Source organism: Calidris pugnax, unplaced genomic scaffold (assembly GCF_001431845.1).
Source record: "Calidris pugnax isolate Ruff unplaced genomic scaffold, ASM143184v1 scaffold147, whole genome shotgun sequence".
NCBI classification, from domain to species: domain Eukaryota; kingdom Metazoa; phylum Chordata; class Aves; order Charadriiformes; family Scolopacidae; genus Calidris; species Calidris pugnax.
Genome location: NW_015092359.1, coordinates 3,961,494 through 3,984,450, shown reverse-complemented (window position 1 = coordinate 3,984,450; position 22,957 = coordinate 3,961,494). Strand labels below are relative to the sequence as shown.

The 22,957-nt window shown below is 49.2% G+C and overlaps 2 protein-coding genes across 2 annotated transcripts in view; both read right to left on the bottom strand.

Annotated features, from left to right (window-relative positions):
* The window catches only part of TTL (tubulin tyrosine ligase), a 19,418-nt gene extending 19,054 nt beyond the window's left edge, over nt 1-364 (bottom strand). Inside the window, exon 1 of the mRNA XM_014962373.1 lies at nt 199-364. Within this exon, the coding sequence (XP_014817859.1) occupies nt 199-364 (166 nt within the window). The remainder of the gene's footprint in view (nt 1-198) is intronic.
* A 1,596-nt stretch (nt 365-1,960) lies between these two features.
* LOC106900368 (solute carrier family 22 member 7-like) lies at nt 1,961-20,787 on the bottom strand. Its single transcript, XM_014962397.1, has 10 exons — nt 20,348-20,787; nt 17,637-17,740; nt 13,537-13,691; nt 11,454-11,622; nt 9,267-9,384; nt 6,842-6,951; nt 6,547-6,761; nt 5,938-6,046; nt 4,054-4,260; nt 1,961-3,920 (listed from the first exon to the last, which is right to left on the bottom strand). The coding sequence occupies exons 1-10, from the start codon at nt 20,723-20,725 to the stop codon at nt 3,857-3,859; spliced, it is 1,629 nt and encodes a 542-aa protein (XP_014817883.1). The 5' UTR covers nt 20,726-20,787; the 3' UTR covers nt 1,961-3,856.
* Between the last annotated feature and the right edge of the window lie 2,170 nt (nt 20,788-22,957).

Here is a 22,957-nt window from a genome sequence, read left to right as displayed (position 1 = left end):
CGGGCCCCGCCGCAGCCCAGGCAGGGCCCTGCCCGGCCGCCGCCGCCGCCTCCGCCACCACCCAGCCCGGGTCCTCATGGCCCGGGCGCCGCCGCCCCCGCCCGAGCCCGCCCGGGAGGGGCGGAGGGGGGGGAAACGGGGGGGCTGACCCGGAAGCAGAACCACAGGGCCTCCACCGGAAAAGGGAAGTGACGTCACCGCCCGGTAACGGGAAGCGGCCTCCTCCGCGCTGAGGGCGGCCTGGGCCCCGCCGCCGCCGCTCCCCGCGGAGACGGGTGTCGCTGTCACCCACCCGGCGGGCAGCTGGTGTTGGTCGCCCCGCAGGGAGGGAGGGACGGACAGACAGACAGACACCGGCCTCCATGTCGCCGCCCGAGACGCAGGCCTTGGTCTGGCCGGGCCCTGGCGAGGGGCCCGTCGCCACGGGAGGGTTCGGGGGGAGAGAGAGAGTGTGCGATGGCGGAGGGTGGAGGTGGAAGGAGCCTGGGGGCCTGGCGGGCAGAGCCCTGAGCCCTCACGGCAGCCACGGCCCTACCGACAGGGGCACGGCCCGAAGGGAGGGGAGGGAAGGGGAAGGAAAAGGGAAAGAGAAAGGAAGGGAAAAGTAAGGGGAAGAGAAGGGAAGGGAAAGAGAAGGTAAAAGGAAGGGGAAGGGAAAAGGTAAGGGGAAGGGAAAGGGAAAGGAAGGGAAAAGTAAGGGAAGGGGAAGGGAAAGAGAAGCGAAAGGGAAGGGGAAGGAAAAGGTAAGGGGAAGGGAAGGAAAAGGTAAGGGGAAGGGAAGGAGAAGCGAAAGGAAGGGGAAGGGAAGGAGAAGCGAAAGGTAAGGGAAGGGAAAAGTAAGGGAAAGAGAAGCAAAAGGGAAGGGAAAAGGAAAGGAAGGGGAAGGGAAAGCGAAGGTGAAGGGAAGGAGAAGGGAAACGTAAGGGAAAGAGAAGCAAAAGGGAAGGGGAGGAAGGGAGGAGAGGGAAGGGGATTTGAATCAGAAATCACACCTTGAGAAAGCAGAGAAGAATAAAGACAGTAAACTGCAAAAATGTTAACGGGATATAAATCCTGCATTGAAGTGAGAAGAGGATATACGGAAAACACTCTCCTGACAAATAATTTCGAAGGTTTAGACATAGTAAATCAGGCAATGACTACCAGAAATGTAACAAGCTTTTTTTTTTTTAAATTAGAGATAACAAGGGAGGAAAAGAGTCTAACGGGAGGAAACAGAAATGAGATACAATTAGGCTGATAACAGGAAATGTAATTATTCTGAAAAGGGAAGCTCTATAAGCTGGGAAGACTTGTAACTCTTCATGACTGTTCTAGAAGCTAATTTTTGGTTGAAAAGTGGGCAGGATAAACTATAGAATACCTTAATAAAAACAAAAAGCTGTCAAAAAGATCCATCAAAAAATAATAATAATAAAAAAAAGACAAAATAATGTTGTAGTTAATTCTGGCAGTTTGTTGGATTTGATAGGTGTTATTCCCAGGGCTTTATGGGGAAAAGGGAAGGGAAGGGGAAAAGGGAAGGGAAGGGAAGGGAAGGGAAGGGAAGGGAAGGGAAGGGAAGGGAAGGGAAGGGAAGGGAAGGGAAGGGAAGGGAAGGGAAGGGAAGGGAAGGGAAGGGAAGGGAAGGGAAGGGAAGGGAAGGGAAGGGAAGGGAAGGGAAGGGAAGGGAAGGGAAGGGAAGGGAAGGGAAGGGAAGGGAAGGGAAGGGAAGGGAAGGGAAGGGAAGGGAAGGGAAGGGAAGGGAAGGGAAGGGAAGGGAAGGGAAGGGAAGGGAAGGGAAGGGAAGGGAAGGGAAGGGAAGGGAAGGGAAGGGAAGGGAAGGGAAGGGAAGGGAAGGGAAGGGAAGGGAAGGGAAGGGAAGGGAAGGGAAGGGAAGGGAAGGGAAGGGAAGGGAAGGGAAGGGAAGGGAAGGGAAGGGAAGGGAAGGGAAGGGAAGGGAAGGGAAGGGAAGGGAAGGGAAGGGGCTGTTACCCCCCGGCTCAGACTGCATGCGGGTCTGGTGTCCAGTTGAAGAAGGATGCTGAGAAAGCGGAGTGATAAACTGGTGCCGAAGGAGAGCTCCTCCTCCTCCTCCCCTCAGACCTCAGTTGGGGTGTCCGTGTCCGGGGGTGACACCGCGCTTTGAGCCACAGGACAGTAGGGCTGGGGAGCCAACAGGTCTACTCCTCTTCTTAACCTGTTCAACTCTTAGAATCGCAGAATGGTCAGAGTTGGAAGGGACCTCAAAAGTCATGGAGTTCCAACCCCCCTGCCCTGGGCAGGGACACCTCCCACCAGACCAGGTTGCTCCAAGCCCCATCCAGCCTGGCCTTGAACCCCTCCAGGGATGGGGCAGCCACAGCTTCTCTGGGCAACCTCTTCCAGTGCCTCACCACCCTCACAGCAAAGAATTTCTTCCTAAGATCTAATGACATCAGTCTCATGTTGGTTGCTATAAATCATGATGTCTCACCAACAAGTCAAGAACGTTTTTGCTGAAGGACCCCCAGATGTGTGGTAGGTTGGTCGTGACCCGCACGCTGATGTTACTGCCTTTTCTTCTTTGACGGCACGAGGTGGTCCTTGGACAGAAAAGTTTAATTTTCAAACTGGTTGCTTTCCCATTTTTCTCCTGCTAAATTGTTCAAAATGTTTTTAATGAAATGCTTTTCCAAAACATTTTTTAATTAAATGCTTTTCACCTTGAAAGAACTGGGGACGGGGAACAATAATTAGTGTTTCTAGGCTGGTATAATAAACCACCAATTTTTGGTGGATTACTTGGCCCAACCTTTAGATAGAAGTAATACAGGAAATTGTCTCGGCCTTAGGGTGGTTCTGAGGAAGCTGCTTCCCTTTTGTTGCCTTAAAGCAAAAAGGGGATGTCTAAAATTTTGCATAATTTCTACTAGGAGGCGCTCGTGGACCTGGGATGGGATGGGATGGTGTCTCTCCACCCTTTCAGATGCATCCTCAGTTGGTGTTATCCTCGCAGGGCTGTGCATGGCTGAGTTTAAGGGACCCCACAGCCCAGGGGATCACGGTCCACCTGGGACGTGGAGGCCATTCCCTCTTCCCAGTTTAGGAAAGGGCGATTTGTCAGGGTTCCAAATTTATGGCTTGTCTCTGTGGTTTTCACGAGTGTGTGCAAGGTGCTCCCTGAATTTCAGATCAAGCGGTAAGCAGAACGAAATCAAATAATGAATTGCTCGATGTTCCACGGAAGAGTTCCCGTTGCAAAGGTGGTGCTTTTTTGTTAAAAGATAATCTGCAAAGATAAATAAATTTAAAAAAAAAAGTTGCAATAATCTGCAAAAGCTTGGTTTCTTCTTTGGGTCTGTGGGACAAATGCTTTTGGTTGCCCTGCTCTCAGTGAGGTTCCTACATGTGCTTTTTACTGGCTTTGAGTCCTTGGCGTGAAAAATGCCTGGACCGTTTCCAAATCCCAAGAAACACTTGTAGCTACAGTTTATCATTTGTCCACCGTCCGGTTAGATTTATTTGAGATTATTTGGGTTTCTGTACAATTCATGCTCAGTACTTTTTATTGCCGCGTTGCATTTCTTACGGATTTCGGTTTCAAGGCTGTGCTGTGATCTGGAAGGCGCCGTGTGTCCCATGAGAGCGCAGGGCATCTTTATTTCCAGACCCTGCTAGGATCTCTGCATTCTTCCTCCTGGCCACCCGGGTTAGGTGGGTGGACCGGGTTAGGTCCCACCAGCTGGTTTCATCATCTGCCTCCTTCCTCCAGTGTCCTCAGCCCCGCTTCCCTGCGGAGAGAGACTCAGGGGACGGTAAAAGGCTCTTTTTAGTGACAGGTCAGAGTGCAGCTCAGTTTTGCAGTCCTACATAGTTGGCCGTCCCACGGTGTCCCTCACTTGGGCAGAGATTGTAGCGGCGTGCCCTCGGGACCACTGATTTGTGGTGGCCCTTTTGCTCTGGAACAAAAAAAAGGCACGTTTGAGCTGAAGGACAGAAGAGCAAGAAGCCTGGCAGCCCCCATCCCCAGCGGGATGTCCCCCTGCCTCTCTCAGCAGGCTCCATGAGCATGGTGGGACAGAGGTGACTCACTGTGCCTTCTCGATGTCCTCAATGCCCTCGGGCAGGCGCACGTTGAGTGTCTCCGGGAGCAGGAAGGCCACCGAGCCACAGCACACTGCTACCCCGCAGTAGGTCACCTCGGGCAGAGACTTCCACACCTCATCCAGCAGAAACACAAGGGGGGCCAAAGCCCCGCCAAGACGTGCCACGAAGGAGGTGTACCCCATCCCATTCTGCCTGGAAAGGTAGGGCGCCGTGGTGGTGCAGACCACCACGAGAAAGAGATGGGTACTTCTTTCATATCAGACCTTGGGAACAAGTGCAGACCCTCTGTTCCTTCCCCCTATTTTTCTGTAAGTGCTGAGGCTTTCCCCCCCTCACACCTCCAGGTTTTTCCTCTGCCACGCTTTTTCTAGATTGGTTTTTTTTTTATTATTTCTTCACATCTTCCTACAGTGATGATATTTCCCAGAGAGCAACCGTAGCTGCTGCGATAAATAGATTTATGTCTGAGAAAGAAGTTCCCCACTAAAAATACCTGCTCTAAAGTTGCTTCTGCTTTAAATGTCTAAAAGCCTGAGTGCATTTTCTACCCATCCCCCTAGTGAGTCCTCCCATCTGCTGAGAGCAAACCTAAGTCCCTCCTTCTCCCGGGTACTTCTAGGCAGGTGGCACGATAGAGATATCTGTGAGCACCTTTGGTCCTGCCCCCTTACTAATTTTCGGGGGTAGGTAGCATTTCATGATGCCAGCTCTGGAGCCCTCAGCACAGGAAGGACATGGACCTGTTGGAACGGGTCCAGTGGAAGGCCATGAAGATGATCAGAGGGATGGAGCACCTCTGCTATGAGGGTGGTGAGGCACTGGAACAGGTTGCCCAGGGAAGTTGTGGCTGCCCCATCCCTGGAGGTGCTCAAGGTCAGGTTGGATGGGGCTTTGAGCAACCTGGTCTGGTGGGAGGTGTCCCTCCCAGGGCAAGGGGGTTGGAACTCGATGATCTTCAAGGTCCCTTCCAACTCTAACCATTCTATGATATCACACTGACAACAGGAAGGCCAGGCCCTCCTCGTGCATCTGCAGAGCAAGCATTGCAGAAGGAACCAACATCTTTGTCTTTACCTGTCAATGTCTTCGAGCACGTAAAAATACAAAGCAATCTGAGAAGAAAAGTAGCAGATGAGTGTGCTCACTCCGGTCTAAATACTCATCATTCTCCACATACAACGGAGCGGTGGAAGTTAAAGGACTCTATGGCAGAGAAGGCTACTCTGGGCAGGGAGGGAGAGGGGTGATGCCACCAGCCCTGCTGTACCCGTGAGGGTTTTTCAGGCTCTCACAAAGCAACCAGCGAGGCCAGCCCCTCCACCCATCTCAGGTATATCCCAAACTATGCTGATGCTAAATCTGGTTTTATGTCACCATTACCTGGATATTTCAAATGAGCTCTCTTTTACCCCCTGAAAGGCTAATTGATCCCTGCTTTAATAGCACCTGATGTCCAGAAGGCTGTCAAATACATGATAGTATGTTGCCATTATGAAAATGTATAGTTCAAGTTATTATTTTGGGGTTTTTTTTAACCATTATTGGCAGATTATCAGAGGGAACTAAGACTTTACTGAGCACAGATGCCTTATGGAGTTCAAAAATCGTCCCACACAGGCTACTCTTCACCTTTCGATGCATCTTCTTGTCCACGTCACCTATCCAAATATAACCCAGGTGGAAAAAGGGCGTAGCTTTCTGCCCCTTTCTCCTGAATCTGCATAATCCCTAGAACCTGCTACTCCTAGAGGCAAGACATCAGGCCTGCAGTCCAGCCAACAGCATGTCCTGCTGGGCTGGTGTGGAAGACCTGAGGGTGACATCCCACCGAGGCTCTGGTGATGCACTCAGGCAAGCGGCGTCTCTTACCTCAGTACGGTGGGGTAGAGCTCAGAGGTGTACAAGAAGACGGTGGTGAAGGCAGCTTCTGAGAAACCTTTGCCCATAATGGCTACGACAGAGCGCAAGGAGGTGAAGGCTAGGAGGCAAGAAGAGACATTTGTGACAATGGTCGAAGAGCAGCCTCTAGGAAGAAGCTTCGTGTGGCCTCGGGTACAAGAAAGAAGGTGGTTCAATGCTCCTACAGACAAAACACAGAGCTTCATAGCTCTGGAGCTGCTGCATCCAAAGTCTGGTTCAGTTAGTTTGGTAACTATTAGCCCAAGTGGGAGCTGAACTGATGAAAGGATGGGTCCTAGCGTTTCCCGTTGGACAATGTTTATAGAAAGGACAGGCACTTCACTTTGCCATCACTGAGCTATTACTAGCCACTGTGCAGTGACCGGAGAACATCTGTTGCTCCCAGATATTAGGGCTAGCCCACATTAGCAACCTTTTCCTGCAGTTGCTCTTCTAGGAGGAGGACACCTCCATTCAGAGTTGCCTGTGGGCAAGATCTGCCCTTCTCCTTCTCTAGCACGGCCCAGAACGGGGACCTCCACTTTAGCAAGTACTGCATATAGCAGAAGAGTGGCTCACGCTTGGGAATGATGACGTTGGCTCCTATGCATAGTCCCGTCAGGATGAGTGCCCACGCCTGACTCTGCCGTCGTCCGACTCGATTCACCAGGAAGTACATGATCACCTTGGCTGGTATCTCAATGATGCCAAAGACAAACTGGGAGAGGTACATGTTGAGCCCAAAGCCCGTTAGGTTCATGCTCATGCCGTAGTAGGAGAAGGCAACACCAAACCTGCAAGGAGTGTGTGGAGATGGGGATTAGGGAAATCCATCTGGAGAACTGCAGGACAAGTCGCCCATGACACTGCTTACCACACAGCCCCGGAACACAGGGAGATCTTCCGCAAGACTGGTGTCCTGAATAAGCTGATGTAGGAGTAACTCTCTCCCGGCTTTTTGTCTGTTGCCATCCTTCTGAGGGCCTGGGAGAGGTGGAAAGAAGGAAGTAGCTCAGCTGCTGTACATGTCAGATCCAGCCATAAAACCCTAGACAGGCTGGGGCCTGTGCCTTTCCCAGCTCCATCTCCACCTTGCATTTTCCATACGTTCCCACTGCAGAACAACTCTCTGGGTATACGTTACCAGAAGCATGCCTTCCTGCAGCTTTATAGATTGCCTACCATTTTAGACCTCTTTTTCTTCCCATGGCCCCTTCTCCCCTCTTACCCATGTACCCCATGTGGCAGAAACATATGGCAAATCATGGTGTTGGCAAAGTCAGCTTTGGCCAGTTCCACCTTCTTCCCCGTGTGGTTGCCTGCTGTTGTGTCAGGCCTCAGGCAGGAGCTAACAGTGAGCTGCATGCTTTATTCTCATGAGTTTATTCCTATAAAGTGTGGTTATTTATACATCTGTTTATATAAATACAGAGTACATAGAAAAAGTCAGGCACTGAGAAGTGAGCCCTGCCTGTTGAATTTGAGCAATTGAGCCAGGGGTAAGTACCAGGAGAGCTGGTAAGTTCTACTTACTGGCTGAGATGCAAGAGGTTCTTCTATAGAACCATACATTTCTTATATAGAATCATAAAATGGTTAGAGTTGGAAGGGACCTTGAAGATCATCAGATCCCACAAAACAAGTATACCCCCCTATAAGCTTCATGAATCCACCAAGGTGTCACAACTTCAGGCCTTTCTTGATGGTGGTGGTCACAGCATGGTGTGACTTGGCACAAGGCTGTGATGGTGGGGAAGCCCCAGGTATGTTTCCTAATCCAAAGAATGGTATGAGGGTGCAAGCCCATGCCCTTCGTGGGGAGATGCTGCACTCTGAAATACAGAGTCATCAGCCAAGACTCAACGGAAGTGGTTATAACTTGCTATTTTTTAAAATATTTAGTCAGAGATCCTGGCTTGATTAAAGGCAAAGAAAAGTCACGCTCAACTCCTGTCTGCCACAACCAGTAAATTCATAATTTCTCACATGATTAAACAACATGTTTCTGTTGTAAATCAAAAAGGCTAATCACCTCTCCAAGAGTTATTAAGGAACTGCTCTTAAAAAATGGCATGCTGGCCAGGATGAGACAGGGGTGTGGATGCAGGAGCACTGGCTGCACACAGAGATGCAGCTGGACCGTGACAGCAAACCACAAGGCTCCCGTGCTGCTGCCAGGGCTTTCCCATCTTCATCTTTTGGTACGAGGAAAACTAATAGACATTAAGATTGATGTTTAATGAACCACAAACTTCTGTACCCTCTGGATTTCACAGCTGAGCTTTGTTGCTCTTGAAAAGGTTGAGACAAATCATGTGGACCGAATTAGTCAGAAGGGACAGATGTGCAGCCACTCAAGCCTGGCTGTGAAGGGTTGTTGTGAGCACTGACTATGCACTGGTGTCTCTCCAGAGGGAGAGACAAGCTTCTGTCTGGCCCTTGAGTCCTCCCTAGAGCTGGGACAACAATTGAGCTTATTACCATCCCCTGGAGCCACCAGCGTGTCCTTAAGAAAGTGGCATGGACCAAGGGCTCAACATTTGCAAGTCTGAATGCAAAAATACATTTTTAAGATTGAAATCATCATGTGATTATCATAGAATCATAAGATGGTTAAAGTTGGAAGGGACCTTAAAGGTCATCAAGTTCCAACCCCCCTGCCCTGGGCAGGGACACCTCCCACCAGACGAGGTTGCTCAAAGCCCCATCCAACCTGGCCTTGAACATCTTCAAGTGTTCTTTACACCCGCATCCACCGCTGGGGCTGAGAGTCTTCCAGTTTGACGTGGACAGCAAGCACAGCCTGAGGTGGATTAGCCTTTACAGGTTTGGATAACACCACCCCAGGCAGTGTCTCAAGAGAAAATACCAACACCTGACAAACGCTATGGAAACCAAGAAGGCAAACATTTAAGCTGCACTAATTGCTCGTGCACCTGCACACTCTCTGTTATGGGAGTGATGCCTCTGCCTTATTTTTTTTCAGGCTGTGCTTCTCTCTTGCTGTGTATTTAGTCCCGTGCCTAGTGCATTGAGGGTTTTCATCATGGCAATAACAGTTGGAAGGACACTCCACCTAATGAAGGGGATTTCTGGCCTCACAGGAGCTGAGCTGCTGCTTTATCTTTTGGAGTGGGTGTAGCTCCTTCCTAGGGTTAAATTCAGCGTGGCTCCCCGTGGACCACAGTGCCCCACAGATCACAGGTTAAGCAGTGCTTCAGGTATCAAATAGAAGTAAAATAGAGAGAGAGAGAAAGCGGGAGAGGAAGAACGTTGTGTCTAGATCTTCAGTTTCTCACCTCCGGTGAGACAGAGAAGTCTTTCCTTCCGTTCATTCTTGCACATCTCAGCAGATGCCTATGAGCTTGTTTCACTTTGCCATTGGCTATGAGCCACCGGGCAGACTCCGGGACCCACCTGGTGGGAGGAGAGAAGACAGTGTTCCTGTTGGCACTCCATGTTTTCCACCCCACATACATAGCCCTAGCCAAAGAGTCTTCTCTATGAGACTTCAACCTCAGCTGAAAATAGCAACTGTGGTGCATGAGAAGGAGAGTAACGGGACAGCCTTGTTACACATACACAGTCTTCTACCCTTAAAGGAGTATGGTCTGCTAGTTGAAGTATGTCTAGCCAAAGTTCTAATCATGTGATCTTTGAGCAAAGCTTGAATTTTCTGAACTGGTTGAAGTTTCAAACTCCTATCAATTAAAATTGGTTCCAGAGTGTTTATATTTAGATTCATGCTTTTGGGACTCTTTAAACTTTGACATCTTGGGATGTAAAAAATTTGCTATGTAGAAGGGATTAGTGGGCTCTATACTTACTTTGTTAATTGCTAAAATTGTTTGGTTTTCACAATAATCAAAGCCTTCTGCACAAGACAAGTTGACTGTGGTCTTCTTGTCGTCTTCTGGTCTTCACAGCCACACTTCACATTGTGGCTGTGAAGTATCAATGCTAGTCCTTGAGTGACAAGGGACGCTGTAATGCTGTAGAGCTGATTAGCAACTCTGAGAGGTCTCCTTAGCAGACCTATGTAGGGTGGGAGTCCTGTGACTCTCATTTTTCTGTCTGTTTCAGCAGAAGATCCTTCTCTCAAAGTAGCACCTGCAACTCCCTCTTCTTGGACTTCTCTCTGGTCTTGCATCCAGTTGCAATTCACAGATACATGGCCCTGTTTGGCCCAGAGCTTCCCAGGCCACAGTGCAGCCCATCTGGCCTGATGTTTGGTTGGGACCGCATGGTGGTCAGGGTCCAGAAGACATTGGAAATACCCCACAGTGGCTACATTCTGCAGGAGCAGCCAACACCTACCTCCCACTACCCAGATCTGTCCCCCAAGAGAAGCAGAAAACAAAATCCGCTGTTCTCATGGAGACTTTCAGCTGAGCATCATGTCCAGTCAGTGGGAATCATAGAGTTGTCTATGTTGGAAGGGACCTTTAAGATCATCTAGTCCAACCATCAACCTAACTCTGATAAAAACCATCACTAAATCATGTCTCTAAGCACTATGTCAACCCGTCTTTTAAATACCTCCAGGGATGGTGCCTCAGCCCATTCCAAGGCGTGAGAACCCTTTCTGTGGAAAAGTTTTTCCTAATATCTAATCTGAACCTCCCATCCATCCAGCCTGTTCAGATCTCTCTGCAAAGCCTCTCTACCCTCCAGCAGGTCGACACTGCCACCCAGCTTGGTGTCGTCTGTGAACTTACTGAGGGTGCACTCGATCCCCTCGTCCAGATCATTGATAAAGATGTTAAAGAGAACCAGCTCCAGTACTGAGCCCTGGGGGACACCACTCATGACCAACTGGATTTAACTCCATTTACCACCACCCTCTGGGCCTGGCCCTCCAGCCAGTTTTTGACCCAGTGGAGAGTATTCCCATCCAGGCCATGGGCAGCCAGTTTCTCCAGGAGGATGCTGTGGGAGACTGTATGAAAAGCCTTACTAAAGTCCAGGTAAACAGTAAGCGGATGTATTTGACCCCTCAGGATGGTTACACAGCTGAGAAAGGCCATGAGGAGTGCAGAGATAACTGCACCTGACCCAGCCTGCAGATGCCACTGGCTCGTATGGAAAAATTGGTACCAGAGGTATCCTCCCCAGCGAGGTGGGGACAGAAGATGGATAAATTATTTATCTTGAGTCTACCTGGGATTAAAGCCAGGGACCTGGCTGGGCCCTGCCTCCCTTTATTGGGTTTTCTTTACTTGCTCTGAGCCACATCTGACAGCACCTGCGGCACCAAATCCTGCTCCTTTGCCCTGCGGTGCCTGTCCTCAGCCCCACTCCTGCCTCTTCCTTGTCCCCAAAGCTGGGGTGCAACCTTGGCTTCCTGGCCTTGTCGGAGGTAAGGAGAGATGAAACCCTGTTTTCAAGAGCTGCCAGGCCTGGGCAATCTGAGTGCAGGACACAGGTGAGTCCTGCTCCTCTTTGGGTTGCCAGAGCCAATCCTAGGATTGGCTCACCACACTCACCACAGGCAGACGATGCTCAGAAGACAAGGTCCTGTTACGGCCACCAGTAGCCAGTGCCATTCCCGCACCAAGTATGCCACCATGGCCAGCAACATGTTCCCGATGCTCCAGAAGATGCTAGTCAGGATCCCGGTTAAGGTGCGGTGCTGTATGTCCACCCACTCCATCCCTGCAAGAGAGAGCCAACGTTCAGCTGGGACACACTGGTCTTCTCCAGGAAGGGGTCTGCGGGGCTTGTTAACAAGGGCAAAGCAAAGTAACATCCCTGGTCTTCTCCTCCAGGAGAATTCCACTGTTTGGCCAAGATCCCGCACATTTAAAATATTCATCCACAATGCTTAACCTCTTGCAAAGCTGTAAGCAACTAAAATAAAGCCTTAAAAGAGGAAATACTGGACATATAGTAAGAAACAGTGCTAAAAACGCTTTAGGTGATACTTTTTTTAAAAATCCCATTACATAGTGTTCAAATGGTCATCTTCATCAAACAGACAATATTTTTTTCCTTAATCAGCTTGGCTGCGCAGTTTCCCGTTTCTCTGCCCACTCATTATTCCAGATGAAAGAAATATATTAAGAGGAATTGTCATTCATGTGGAATCTACCCAAAGATTCCACAAAGCAGATACTAATGCACATGTAAAGTCAGGACAGATGGTGGTCTCCTTGCTTGTGTGTGTGAACTAAAAACCAGTTTTCCTCCCAAAGATCTGCACGTCTTGCTGCAATCTCTAACAGATAGAAACGTCCCTCCCAAGCTCTACTTTGCCTTGCAGGCATCGGGCTTTATAGCAATAAAAAAACCATAGGAAGCCGTGGGATTTGTGTGGTCTTTGTAGACTTTTTCAATACTGAAGCCATTTAACCTTGATTTTGGCTGTCCCTGCAAAAATCCTAGAATTTTTTGCTGCACCTGTAACTTGCTCTTGGGTACAATGAGTCTTGCCTAATACGTCCCAACTGTATCTGCAAAATCATCCAGTGCTCTGTTGGGTACCTTGAAGTCTGGAGCTTGTTTTCATTATACAATTACTTAAATTCTTCAGCTCCAGTTTTGCCTAGCTCGGTATGATTTTTTAATTGCCTTTTTTTTTTTTTTTTTTTTTTTGTGGTTATTTCCCCCCACGCTCTCTAAAAATACAAACTGGGAACTTAAGGAAAACCGTGAGCAAACTTCAAGTCTGGGGAGGTAGAAACACCCTGTGAATGACACACCGTCCTCCTCCTGCTGAGAACACAGCAAAGCTGATGAATTGTCTTAACAGCATGTTTGAAGGGTGAGAACCCAGCCTTCAGAGGAGAGGGGCAGATACTTTGGTCTATGACTGCATTGTGCTGCTGCTGATCCTTAACAGGAATTGGGTAGCATGGATTGGAAGTGTTAATGTTGCAACAGAAGTACCAATAAGTGGTTGTTATGTTTTGATTAAAGTGTTAAAGCACTAATTACAGAATCACAGAATCTTCATGGTTGGAAGGGACCTTTGAGATCATCGAGTCCAACCACAAAAAAAAACACAAACCAAAAAACAAACCAAAACCAAACAAAATCAAAACAAACCCACAAACAGACAAACCAGCAATCTCAGGCACTTGAGTATGCCCTGAAGGCCACGTCTACACGTTTCTCAAATACCTCCAGGGATGGTGACTCCACCACCTCCCTGGGCAGGCTGTTCCAGTGCCTGACCACCCTCTCACTAAAGCCATTCTTCCTAATATCTCATCTAAACCTCCCCTGCCCCAACTTCAGACCATTTCCTCTGCTCCTGTCCTTATTCCCTTGGGAGAAGAGGCCAACCCCCACCTCTCTACACCCTCCTTTCAGGTAGTTGTAGAGGGCAGTGAGGTGTCCCCCCCTCAGCCTCCTCTTCTCCAAACTAAACACGCCCAGTTTAATTAGACTAACAGAAAATCGTAATTCTTGGATCCTCCCAAGTGGGTTGTTCTTTTGAAACTGCACATGTAATGTTCTCCAAACTCCTGTTCCTACCAGCTCTGGTAGACGAGTCCCTACCGACCCACCACCCATTAGAGGTCCCCCTCTACAACCTGGCCAACCCACAAACCCCCACATACGTACCCAAAGGCAACACGATAAGGGAGACGCCGCTCAGGCCCACCCCGGTGAGGGTCCGCGTGATGGCCAGCATGCTGTAGGAGACGGAGGCGGCGCTCAGCATCCCAAAGACAAGGGACCACACAAGGGACAGCAGGAGCATGGCTTTCCGTCCAAACCTGCCAGGAGTACAAAGGCTGGGTTACAGCGGCTGGAGACCCGTCTGGCCCAGGAGTAGGGTTTGAAAGGGGGCAAACTGGAGGCGTGAAGAAGGAGAAGGAAAATGCTGCCCACTCTGCAAAGAGTGCGAGATGCAACACCCCAGGGAGGAGGGAACAGCTCTGGATGAAGCCTCTGCCACAGTGGTGCAACCCCGTTAGTGGGCCAGCCTGCCCCGCAAGCACCAGGCACGAGGCTCTCCGATGGAAAGAGCATCCCCCATCGAAACACTACATCAAGCTCCTCTGTTCAACACCATCATCAAAAGTCAGCTTGAAATCCCCTGCTGCTGGCACACCCTGCTCCCTCCAATGGCTGTCCCCATGCCTGGCTCAGCGTGTTCTCCTCCTGAGGCTCACCCAGGACCAGCCAGTGCCACTGCTCTCAGGGAGCTGCGACACTTTCACCCCGGTCCTTGAAAGGAAAATAAAGATCCCAAATAAAAAGGGAAAATAAAACGAACCCAATCATCAGCCCACATGTGCAAATAGCCCTAATGTCCTAAGGGGTCTCTGAGGAATCTGCTGGGAGGTCATCCCCCAAGAGTTCTGGAAGTTGTAGGACCATCCTACCCCTGGTGCAGAGTGTGGAGAAATACAGAATGTCAAACACACACGCAGAGGGTGAGAAATATGTGTGCATGTATTTCTACACCACCTGTGAAAACCTGAAAATCAAAATGGAGCCCAAGGCATCAGCCTTCTGATGAACATCAGGACTGTGTGTGATGAGGGCTGGAGTAGTTTCTGATGAACATCAGGACTGTGTGTGATGAGGGCTTAGGTACAAACTGGAGTAGTAAAATAATGCTGTCAACAGGCAATGTTCAGTCTAGTCATTCTGGTCTAATTCTGGCATTAGGGCGTTCTCTCTTAGTGGCCGCCCGAGAAGGATGATGGCAAGAATGATTGCTCCAGGGGAGAAAGTGATGTACTGGGACATAATGCCACAATAACGTTCCTAAAAATGACCATAAATTACATCATGTAGCAGCTAGTTAAGGAATCCACTGGAGAAAAAAAAAACAACCCGTGGCTTGGGCTGGGGCAGTGTACTGCATCTGCTGTGGAATTCGGCCATGGCCAGTTTACCAAAGTCATCGTAATGTCCCTGGGTCGGAGCAGCAAACACCCAGAAAAACACCAGAGCTGGATCCAGTTTCCAATAGGCTAATGGCCTGAGAAAGAAGATCCACTTTTTCAAATGATTTTTTTTTTTCTTCAAAATGCAGTAAGAAGGATATAAAGCCGTAAGAGCCCCTGCAGTGCGCAAGGCAGCTATTTATGGACCCATTACTAGATCCTCTCAGCAAACGCGTGCCACCTGCTAGGGAACCCAGAGGCGAGCTGGCAGGATTGAACTGCAGGCTATGGGGAGGCTGCTGGAAATAAGGCTTTCAAAATGGTCTTCAAAGGGAGAGGTAGGAAAGCACAACCTCTGAAGGATTAAAGGTAGGAAATACAAATAAAAGGAGCAAACTGCACAAGCGTAAGAATTAATATAAAAGCTATTTTCATAAATATCCCAGTCTGGAAGTCTGCCAAAACGTCACGCAGCCAATTCAGTACAAAGACAATGTACAAAAGGAGAAACTATATATTTTTTTTTTTTGCAGATATATGTTCACAGTGAAGGATTAAAGGTAGGAAATACAAATAAAAGGAGCAAACTGCACAAGCGTAAGAATTAATATAAAAGCTATTTTCATAAATATCCCAGTCTGGAAGTCTGCCAAAACGTCACGCAGCCAATTCAGTGCAAAGACAACGTACAAAAGGAGAAACTATATATATATATTTTTTTTTTTTGCAGATATATGTTCACAGTGAAGGTTTTTGGAGGGTTTACCAGGGTAAAACTTGTCAGTAGAGATGTTCTTGGTAAGAAGCTTAGAACAAAATGAACCTGGACTGTAGCAAAATGCGAGGACCAGATGGTTTTCAGCCCGGAACACTAGAGATGAAATCTCTGCATTACAGTTAGCAGAAAGAAGTGGGACATCGTCTCCGTTAGAGAAAAGGAAGGCTGCTAATGGGGTTGCTTTTAAGGGCTCTTAGGGGAGAGGGGGGGGCATAATGCCCAAGTTTTAATGAATTTACTGCAGATCTACTGGATGCACTGTCCTCGCTGTGATCACAGGGGCTGCAAACCTCTCCTGATGTGACCTGTGGGCCCCGTGGCCAGGTGGCTCAGGTGGGCAGTGCACAGTCAGCTCTGCTCCTGGCTGCTTACGAGGGCACAGCTTGCTGTCAAACCCTCATTAGCCATCACGTCAGTAGACTGAAGGGTCCTGCTCTGGCTAATTGGAAGCCAAGCCATAACTTGGTCTTTTTTTGTTAGCTGCTCCCAATTTTCTCTGTTGCTTCTGTATCCTTTTAAGATGGGGAAGGAGGGTGAAGGGAAGTCAAAACTGCACTCGATATTCAAGATGTGGGGCCACCATGCATTTACATGTTACTGCATAGTGATGTTCTCTTTAATTTTATATTCCTTTCCTAATGATTCTTAATTTTCCATTTGCTTCCCCAGCCACCACTCATTGCTGAGTGGATGTTTGCCTGCAGCTGTCTATCATAATCCCCAAATCTTGCACTTGAGCAGCTGTGGTCAGCTCAGAGTCTTCAGTTTTAAATGAGAAGTTAGAATTGCTTCTCCCTTTATTTTAGATTAATCTATCTTGATTTTAGATTAATCTATCTGTCTTCTGATGCTCCCATCCAGTCACAGCTTTTTAAGCTCCTTCTGCAGTTCTTCTCACTCAGAACTCATGCTACCAGCCTGGTAGGGTCACTCAGAAACAACTTCCCACTCGCTTCTTTTCCAGATAATTTATAAATGTGCTGAAAAGCACACAGATCCAATCCCAGGTCCCCATAGGTCTCACTCCATCATCAAAAGCAAACGCTTACAACTCCTTCCTGGCTTTTAATCAATTATTTAGTCATGCAGAGACCTTCCTTCTTATCCTAGGGCAGCCCAGTTTCTTCCTTTCTCAGTCTTTTGTAAGGAAACTTCTTGAAATCCATGTAGATGGCATCTCCCCTATTCACACGCCTGTTAGGACATTTCGAGAAACCCAGTATGTTGGTAAGGCATGAATCCTTTGAAAATACCCCACTGATTTTTCACTGGCATCTCATATCTACCCGTGTGGCCACTGACTCAATCTTTCAGAAGAGTTTCTACTAATTTTCCCCCTACAGATAGATGTCTGTCTGCCTGGCACATAGTGCCTGAGATCTTTTTTGGACACCAGTTTAAAAACTGTTTGATAGGTGATACCTTACCAGCTCCCTGCTCTGGAGGTCACACAATGCCAACAGCATTCCAGCTTTTTCATCCCTGTGGGGCTCTAGAATGAGCACTCCCTGCTCCTGGCAGTTTACTGACATTCACCTGGTTAACCAGCTTTCTCCCTTTTTTTTTTTTTAGACAGTTGTCTTTTCCAAAAACAGTGTCACAGACAGGGGATTTTTTTCAGTTTTTACTGTTCCTGCAGCAACTGACTCCTGACCAAGGCTACTGCTCTGGTGGATCCTGGCAGTTTACTGACATTCACCTGGTTAACCAGCTTTCTCCCTTTTTTTTTTTTTTAGACAGTTGTCTTTTCCAAAAACAGTGTCACAGACAGGGGATTTTTTTCAGTTTTTACTGTTCCTGCAGCAACTGACTCCTGACCAAGGCCAGAGCTACTGCTCTGGTGGGCTGCTAACTGGCTGCTCCATTAATTTAGGCAAGGCATCGCTTCCCAGGATGACTTTAATCCAATTATCATGTGAGAGGCTGGATTGTCCCTTTATGATTATGTTTTCTCCTTTCTCTGCCCCTCCAACTGCCCTTCGCAGGTCACAGGTTTGTGAACTTCTCGTTGTGGAATGGGAGAAACAGCCTGAAAGGGGGCAAACCTGTCTGAAAGGTATCCGAAGACCACGGCCCCCATCGTCACGCCAATGAAGAAGAAGGTTGCTGTCGCCTGGTTCAGTCCACGCTGCTCGCACACGAGGTCCCACTGAAACACAAAGCCACACAAAATGACACTTAGTGCCCAGTTCAGTCTCTGCTGCCCTTTCATGCCCCTTTCCTCTGGTGGTTGGCCTTGGCGTCTTGCAATTTATATCGGCCAAAGCTGATGGAGGGGTAGAATCCTGCACTAAACTGCAGTGCTGGAGTCCTGAGAAATGTAAAGTTGCATCTTACAAAGCTCCCTGTTATCTGTCCCCACTGTGACAGCCTCTCTGTGATCACTTGTTGGACATCAGAAAGGACTGAGGAGGAGGACTTGGGGGTGCTCATGGATGAGAAGCTCACCATGAGCCGGCAGTGCGTGCTGGCAGCCCAGAAAGACCACCACATCCTGGGCTGAATGAAGAGAAGTGCAGCCAGCAGGTCAAAGGAGGTGATTCTGCCCCTCTGCTCTGCTCTGGTGAGACCCCACCTGGAGCTCTGTGTCCTCAGCACAGGAAGGACATGGACCTGTTGGAACAGGTCCAGCAGAGGGCCACGAAGATGATCAGAGGGATGGAGCCCCTCTGTTGTGAAGACAGGCTGAGAGAGCTGGGGTTGTTCAGCCTGGAGAAGAGAAGGCTACGGGGAGACCTTCAAGCAGCCTGCAAAGATCTGAAAGTAGCTCCAGGAGAGCTGGGGAGGGACTCTTTGTCAGGGAGTGCAGTGACAGGACAAGGGGGAATGGTTTTAAATTGGAAGAGGGGAGATTTAGATTGGATACCAGAAAGAAATTCTTTGCTGTGAGGGTGGTGAGGCACTGGAAGAGGTTGCCCAGAGAAGCTGTGGCTGCCCCATCCCTGGAGGGGTTCAAGGCCAGGCTGGATGGGGCTTTGAGCAACCTGGTCTGGTGGGAGGTGTCCTTGCCCATGGCAGGGGTTGGAACTAGATGATCTTCAAGGTCCTTTCCAACCCAAACTACTCTATGATTCTGTGATCAGAAAGCTTTCCTGGGTAAAACTAATCATGGAGACATCCCCTTTTCCCTCTCCTGTGAAAGCTGCTCTCAACCTGCCCGGGTATGTGTCTCCCCAGCTCCCTCTGTCATGCCCTGGGACTGTCCAGGTTAAAGTGGGCATTTGCAGGGTGCTGGCACTGCTGTGGGCTGTAAGACGTGCCCCAGCCTTCCTTAGGGAACGTGGTGTTGATATCCCGTTCCTGCTACCCTGACCAGTTTCCTTTGAAGTAGTCCCTGCAGGGAGGAAGGAGGGCAGAGGGGGAGTCAGACCAAATGCTTGCTCCTGATGGTAACTTACTGGTTTCTTACTGGGAAGTTGGTCTAGACAGTCTTCCTAATCGAGTTAATGAGCATCATTTTACTTTCTTGGAGGTGCAAATGTCGCTAATCATTACAGAATGCTGTGGCTGAGCTGCGGAGTTAATTTTCTGTATGTGCAGACTTGGCAAAACTTAGTTTAATCATCAACCCAGCCTCTCTGGAGAGGCCAGCCAGACCTTGAGCAACCTTTCCTGCTGGAAGAGCAAAAGACTCCAGAGAAAGCCCTGCCTTCAACATGTCCCGAGGCCACCGCACCATGGGTGCAGCACCATGAGGCTCCGTGATCAGCATCCTGGCTGCAGGAGCACCCCCCTGGCCTCTTCCCCTGGGGGTCCTTCACACCCTTCTCCCTGAAACAGTGCCAGGTACAGACCTGGTACACACCGGGACCCTCACCTCCACGTCTGATGAAAGCAGGGTGGTTGGGGGGAAGCATCAGCTCCGGGTTAAGACTTGGCCCTGCTCTCGCTGAGACAGTCAGCTGCAACCATTTCCAAGCCAAACGTGCCCTTTTTGTCTGACCAAATTGTCCCCTTCTCCGAGACCTCCTGTGATTTGGGCTGCTTTTCAAGGAAGGTAAAGCATTAACACCCAGAGGTATCACTGTCAGCCCTAGCAAAGTGTTTCAGAAGGCAGGTGGTTAATGTTTGATGGGCAGGGACCTTGGGCAGGCTCAAGGTTAGGGCTGGCCAGCATGCTGCAACTCAGCAGGAGGCCCTTGGAGAGCAAGAGAACACCTTGACAGCAAGAGACACCGGTGGGAAGAGAGGCAGCAGGATCCTGGGGAGAAGAGGGGGAAGATGGAGATCACTGAGGAGGGGGCGGCCAAGGGTGTAGAGGTTACAAAGTGTTTGGAAAAACAAGAAAGCAAGTCATGGGCTCATATACCACATCCTGCAGAAGTGCCGTGTGGCCCAAGCAGAGAAAATCTGCAGGTCAGACTAGATGACCTTTGGACGTCCCTTCCATCCTGGACAATTCTATGATTCTATGAAAAAACTGTATGTGTGTCTTCACCCCACCCCCCCAATCTCTCAATCACCTGGAGAAACTAAAATGCTTATAACAAGAAATGTTGGTTTCTAAGGATCAATATAAGCAAGAGTAATAGTAACAATAACAATATAATAATAATAATAATAACAATAATAAAAATAAATGTTAGCTTCTTACTCTGAGCTTCAGAGATCTTTCCTGTTTCAGGAAATCTTCTCGAACAAGTCGTTCCCACTAGTTAAAACACTAAGATTCGCCCCTGATTCTGTGCACCCAGTGAATACCTCTCCATCTGCTCCTCAAAACACATTTCCAGCTAGATCACAGGCCAAGTGTTACCTGGGTGGAGATGGTGGAGGCGAACTGCGAGTGGTCATAGACCCATCCGTGCTGGCAGGGCTGAATGATGGAGTCGTTTTCTGGTTGCAGAGAGGAATTGAGCAGCAGGTGAAACTGAGGCTGCGAGAACATCTCACAGGACCTGAAAGTGCCATCAGGCTCCTGGGGGATGCTGATGAGCAGAACTTCCTCCACGGTGAGGTTCACAAATGCCTCTTGGTGTGGAACCGCACAGTGATGAGAGGGAGTAGCAGCAAGAAAATTGTGCAGCAGAAAATGCATGGGAAGGTTGATTCTTGGGAGGCAGAGGATAAACAAAATCAAAATCTGGAATCTGCCGAAGCTGCCAATTTCCAGCAAGAGATCCTCAAATTTCATCTTTTCTGTGCAATTTGTTCACTCAGAGCAGCTACGTACCAAGGCGCAGCCACATGAGCTTGGAAAGTGGTCTCTATCCTTGGAGCTCAACTTCCCATGGCTTTTCATCCAGCCACTTCGCTGGACTTTGAGACCTGGCTGAAAGGCTGTCAAAAGTCACAGCGAAACTCTCCGTTTGGGGTAGAGCCAAAGAAATTATCCTCTGTGCACGCAGCACATCCATCTCAAGCGGACCCAGCACAAGGCGCCTCTCCTCCTGTTGGAGGAAAGGACAAGGGTCCTTCCCTCCTGTTGTAGTTTTTGAGAGGGAGATCCACATTAGGCAAGCAGGCCGTGGGAAATGGGCCATGAAAACAGTGTTGTTTTCTGGTGTGGGGGGTACCATGCAGCATCTCAGGTGCTGCAACAAACTCCATCTGGTGTGAGCTGATCACCAGCCAGCCCAGCTGGACCATAAAACAGGCACCCAACAGGAGAAGGAGGGTGACCCACTGTGTAGGGATGCCCAGGGGCACCAAAGCCTGGCTGCTGTGCATCAGCGAAGTGTTTTTTTAGGATGATTTGTGTCAAGTGATGACCTAGGAGCAGGGAGTATGGAAAGAGTAAGAAAGTGCCCAGAAGAGGAGACGAGTCTCTGCATGGATGCAAACAGGGAGATAAGCGCTTTGGGGAGAAAGGGTGGGCTGTGGGTGAGGGCCACCTGCTCACCACCGTCCTCCAAAGGCTGGAAAAAGTGAAAATTCTTTCCTACAAAGTCCCTTTCTCCACCTGGGAGAGTGCTTTCCCAGAAGACGTGCACGGAAGCGACGGGAGCTGCAGTGCTGGCACACAGAGAGGCTGTCCCTGCCGTGAGAAGGACCATAATGTACTCCTGCAAGGTCACAGCCTTGTGCTGGTGTGCTCTGGGGACTGATGTGACAGCCAAAGGAGTGAGTGTCCAGCCCCTGACAGGGCAACTGCTGCCACCACTGCATGGGTCTTGCACCATGGTTCCTCCATTGCTTGCTTCAGGTAATGGTTTCCTGGAAGAGGTGTGTCTTTCATGTGAATTTCCACTCCTCTTACTCTCTTAACCGAGGAAATGAGCTCTTTATTCAGCTGGAGCTACTGCAGAAGAACAATAACAGATGGAACACCTGAGAGGCTGAAGGTGGCTAGTCATCAAAGGTGTATAACACAAAGTATTATATCACACAGCTTCTGGGCAAATGCTTTGACCCCAGGGTGGCAGGGAGCAGAAAAATTGCTGAATTTTTGGAAAAGCTATAGAAACAATACCTGGAAAATCCAGGAACTAGGAGGAGGTGGCGTCAGAGCTGGCACGGTTTGGTTCACGCAACCAACACAGTTAGAAGAAAAGTCCCTAGTCCTTGAGCCAGGAACAAAAACATCCAGCAGAAGTAGCAGCTCCAGGTACTCCAGGCATGCCAACATTGCTAGGAGGTGTACAACCTCTTCCATGGCTGGCAGAGACCTGGCTGGAGGATGACTGGCACTTCAAGACAAGACAGCCACAACTCCCTGCCCCACGGCTGAGCAAGCTTAGGAAAAGGGATGAGATTTGGGCGGTTAAACTGGGAACAGTGGGAAGAAGGGGGCACTACCCAGACTCTGGAGAGCCCAAGGACCCTTTCCTGCAAGTCCCTTTACACCCTGGCCAAGTCTGGGTACAAGAATGGGTACAAGCACTCCCTTGCAGGGGGTGCTCTGGACAGGGTCATCCCGGGATGAACATGAAGAAAGCACAGAGGAGTGAAGTGGGGACATCTGACAGTTTTGTGCCTCCAGGGTTACAGTTTAAGCTGAAGTTGAACTACAGGACAACTCGTTTCCTTCACCGCTGGTCTTCTGAGAGCAAGGAAGAGAAACTCTTGTTGATATGCTGTTGCATATTTAAAGTGTGAAGCAGCTCCAGCCTCCCCGCCAGAAGCGAGGTTTCGGGTCGTTGCTCTGCCACTCCTGGGGCTCTGCCTTTTGTCTGTGATTGCTTAAAATCTACATCAGTCCGTCACTGTATTTCCCTGACCCAAGTGTGTTCATTTAACCAGTTACCAGATTTAGTTAATGACCACCACGTGTGCAAACTCTGTGACTGACTATACCCTACCACTTGATTAATTAGACCCAGGACCTGACTCAAAGAGCCCAGCAGTGGTGAGAGGGGGCTCTCTGCTGCTGCTTTCACCTATAAAGCTGTTAAAAAAAAAAAAAAAAAAAAAGGTTTAACTTTTA

Excerpts from the sequence above, each read along its gene's own strand:
- LOC106900368 (XM_014962397.1), bottom strand. The coding sequence starts at position 20,725 with ATGAAATTTGAGGATCTCTTGCTGGAAATTGGCAGCTTCGGCAGATTC. Across the intron at positions 6,952-9,266 it reads ACTTCTCTGTCTCACCGGAG|GCCCTCAGAAGGATGGCAAC; the intron begins GTGAGAAACTGA and ends CACCTCTCCCAG. Across the intron at positions 6,047-6,546 it reads CAACGTCATCATTCCCAAGC|CCTTCACCTCCTTGCGCTCT; the intron begins GTGAGCCACTCT and ends CTTGCCTCCTAG.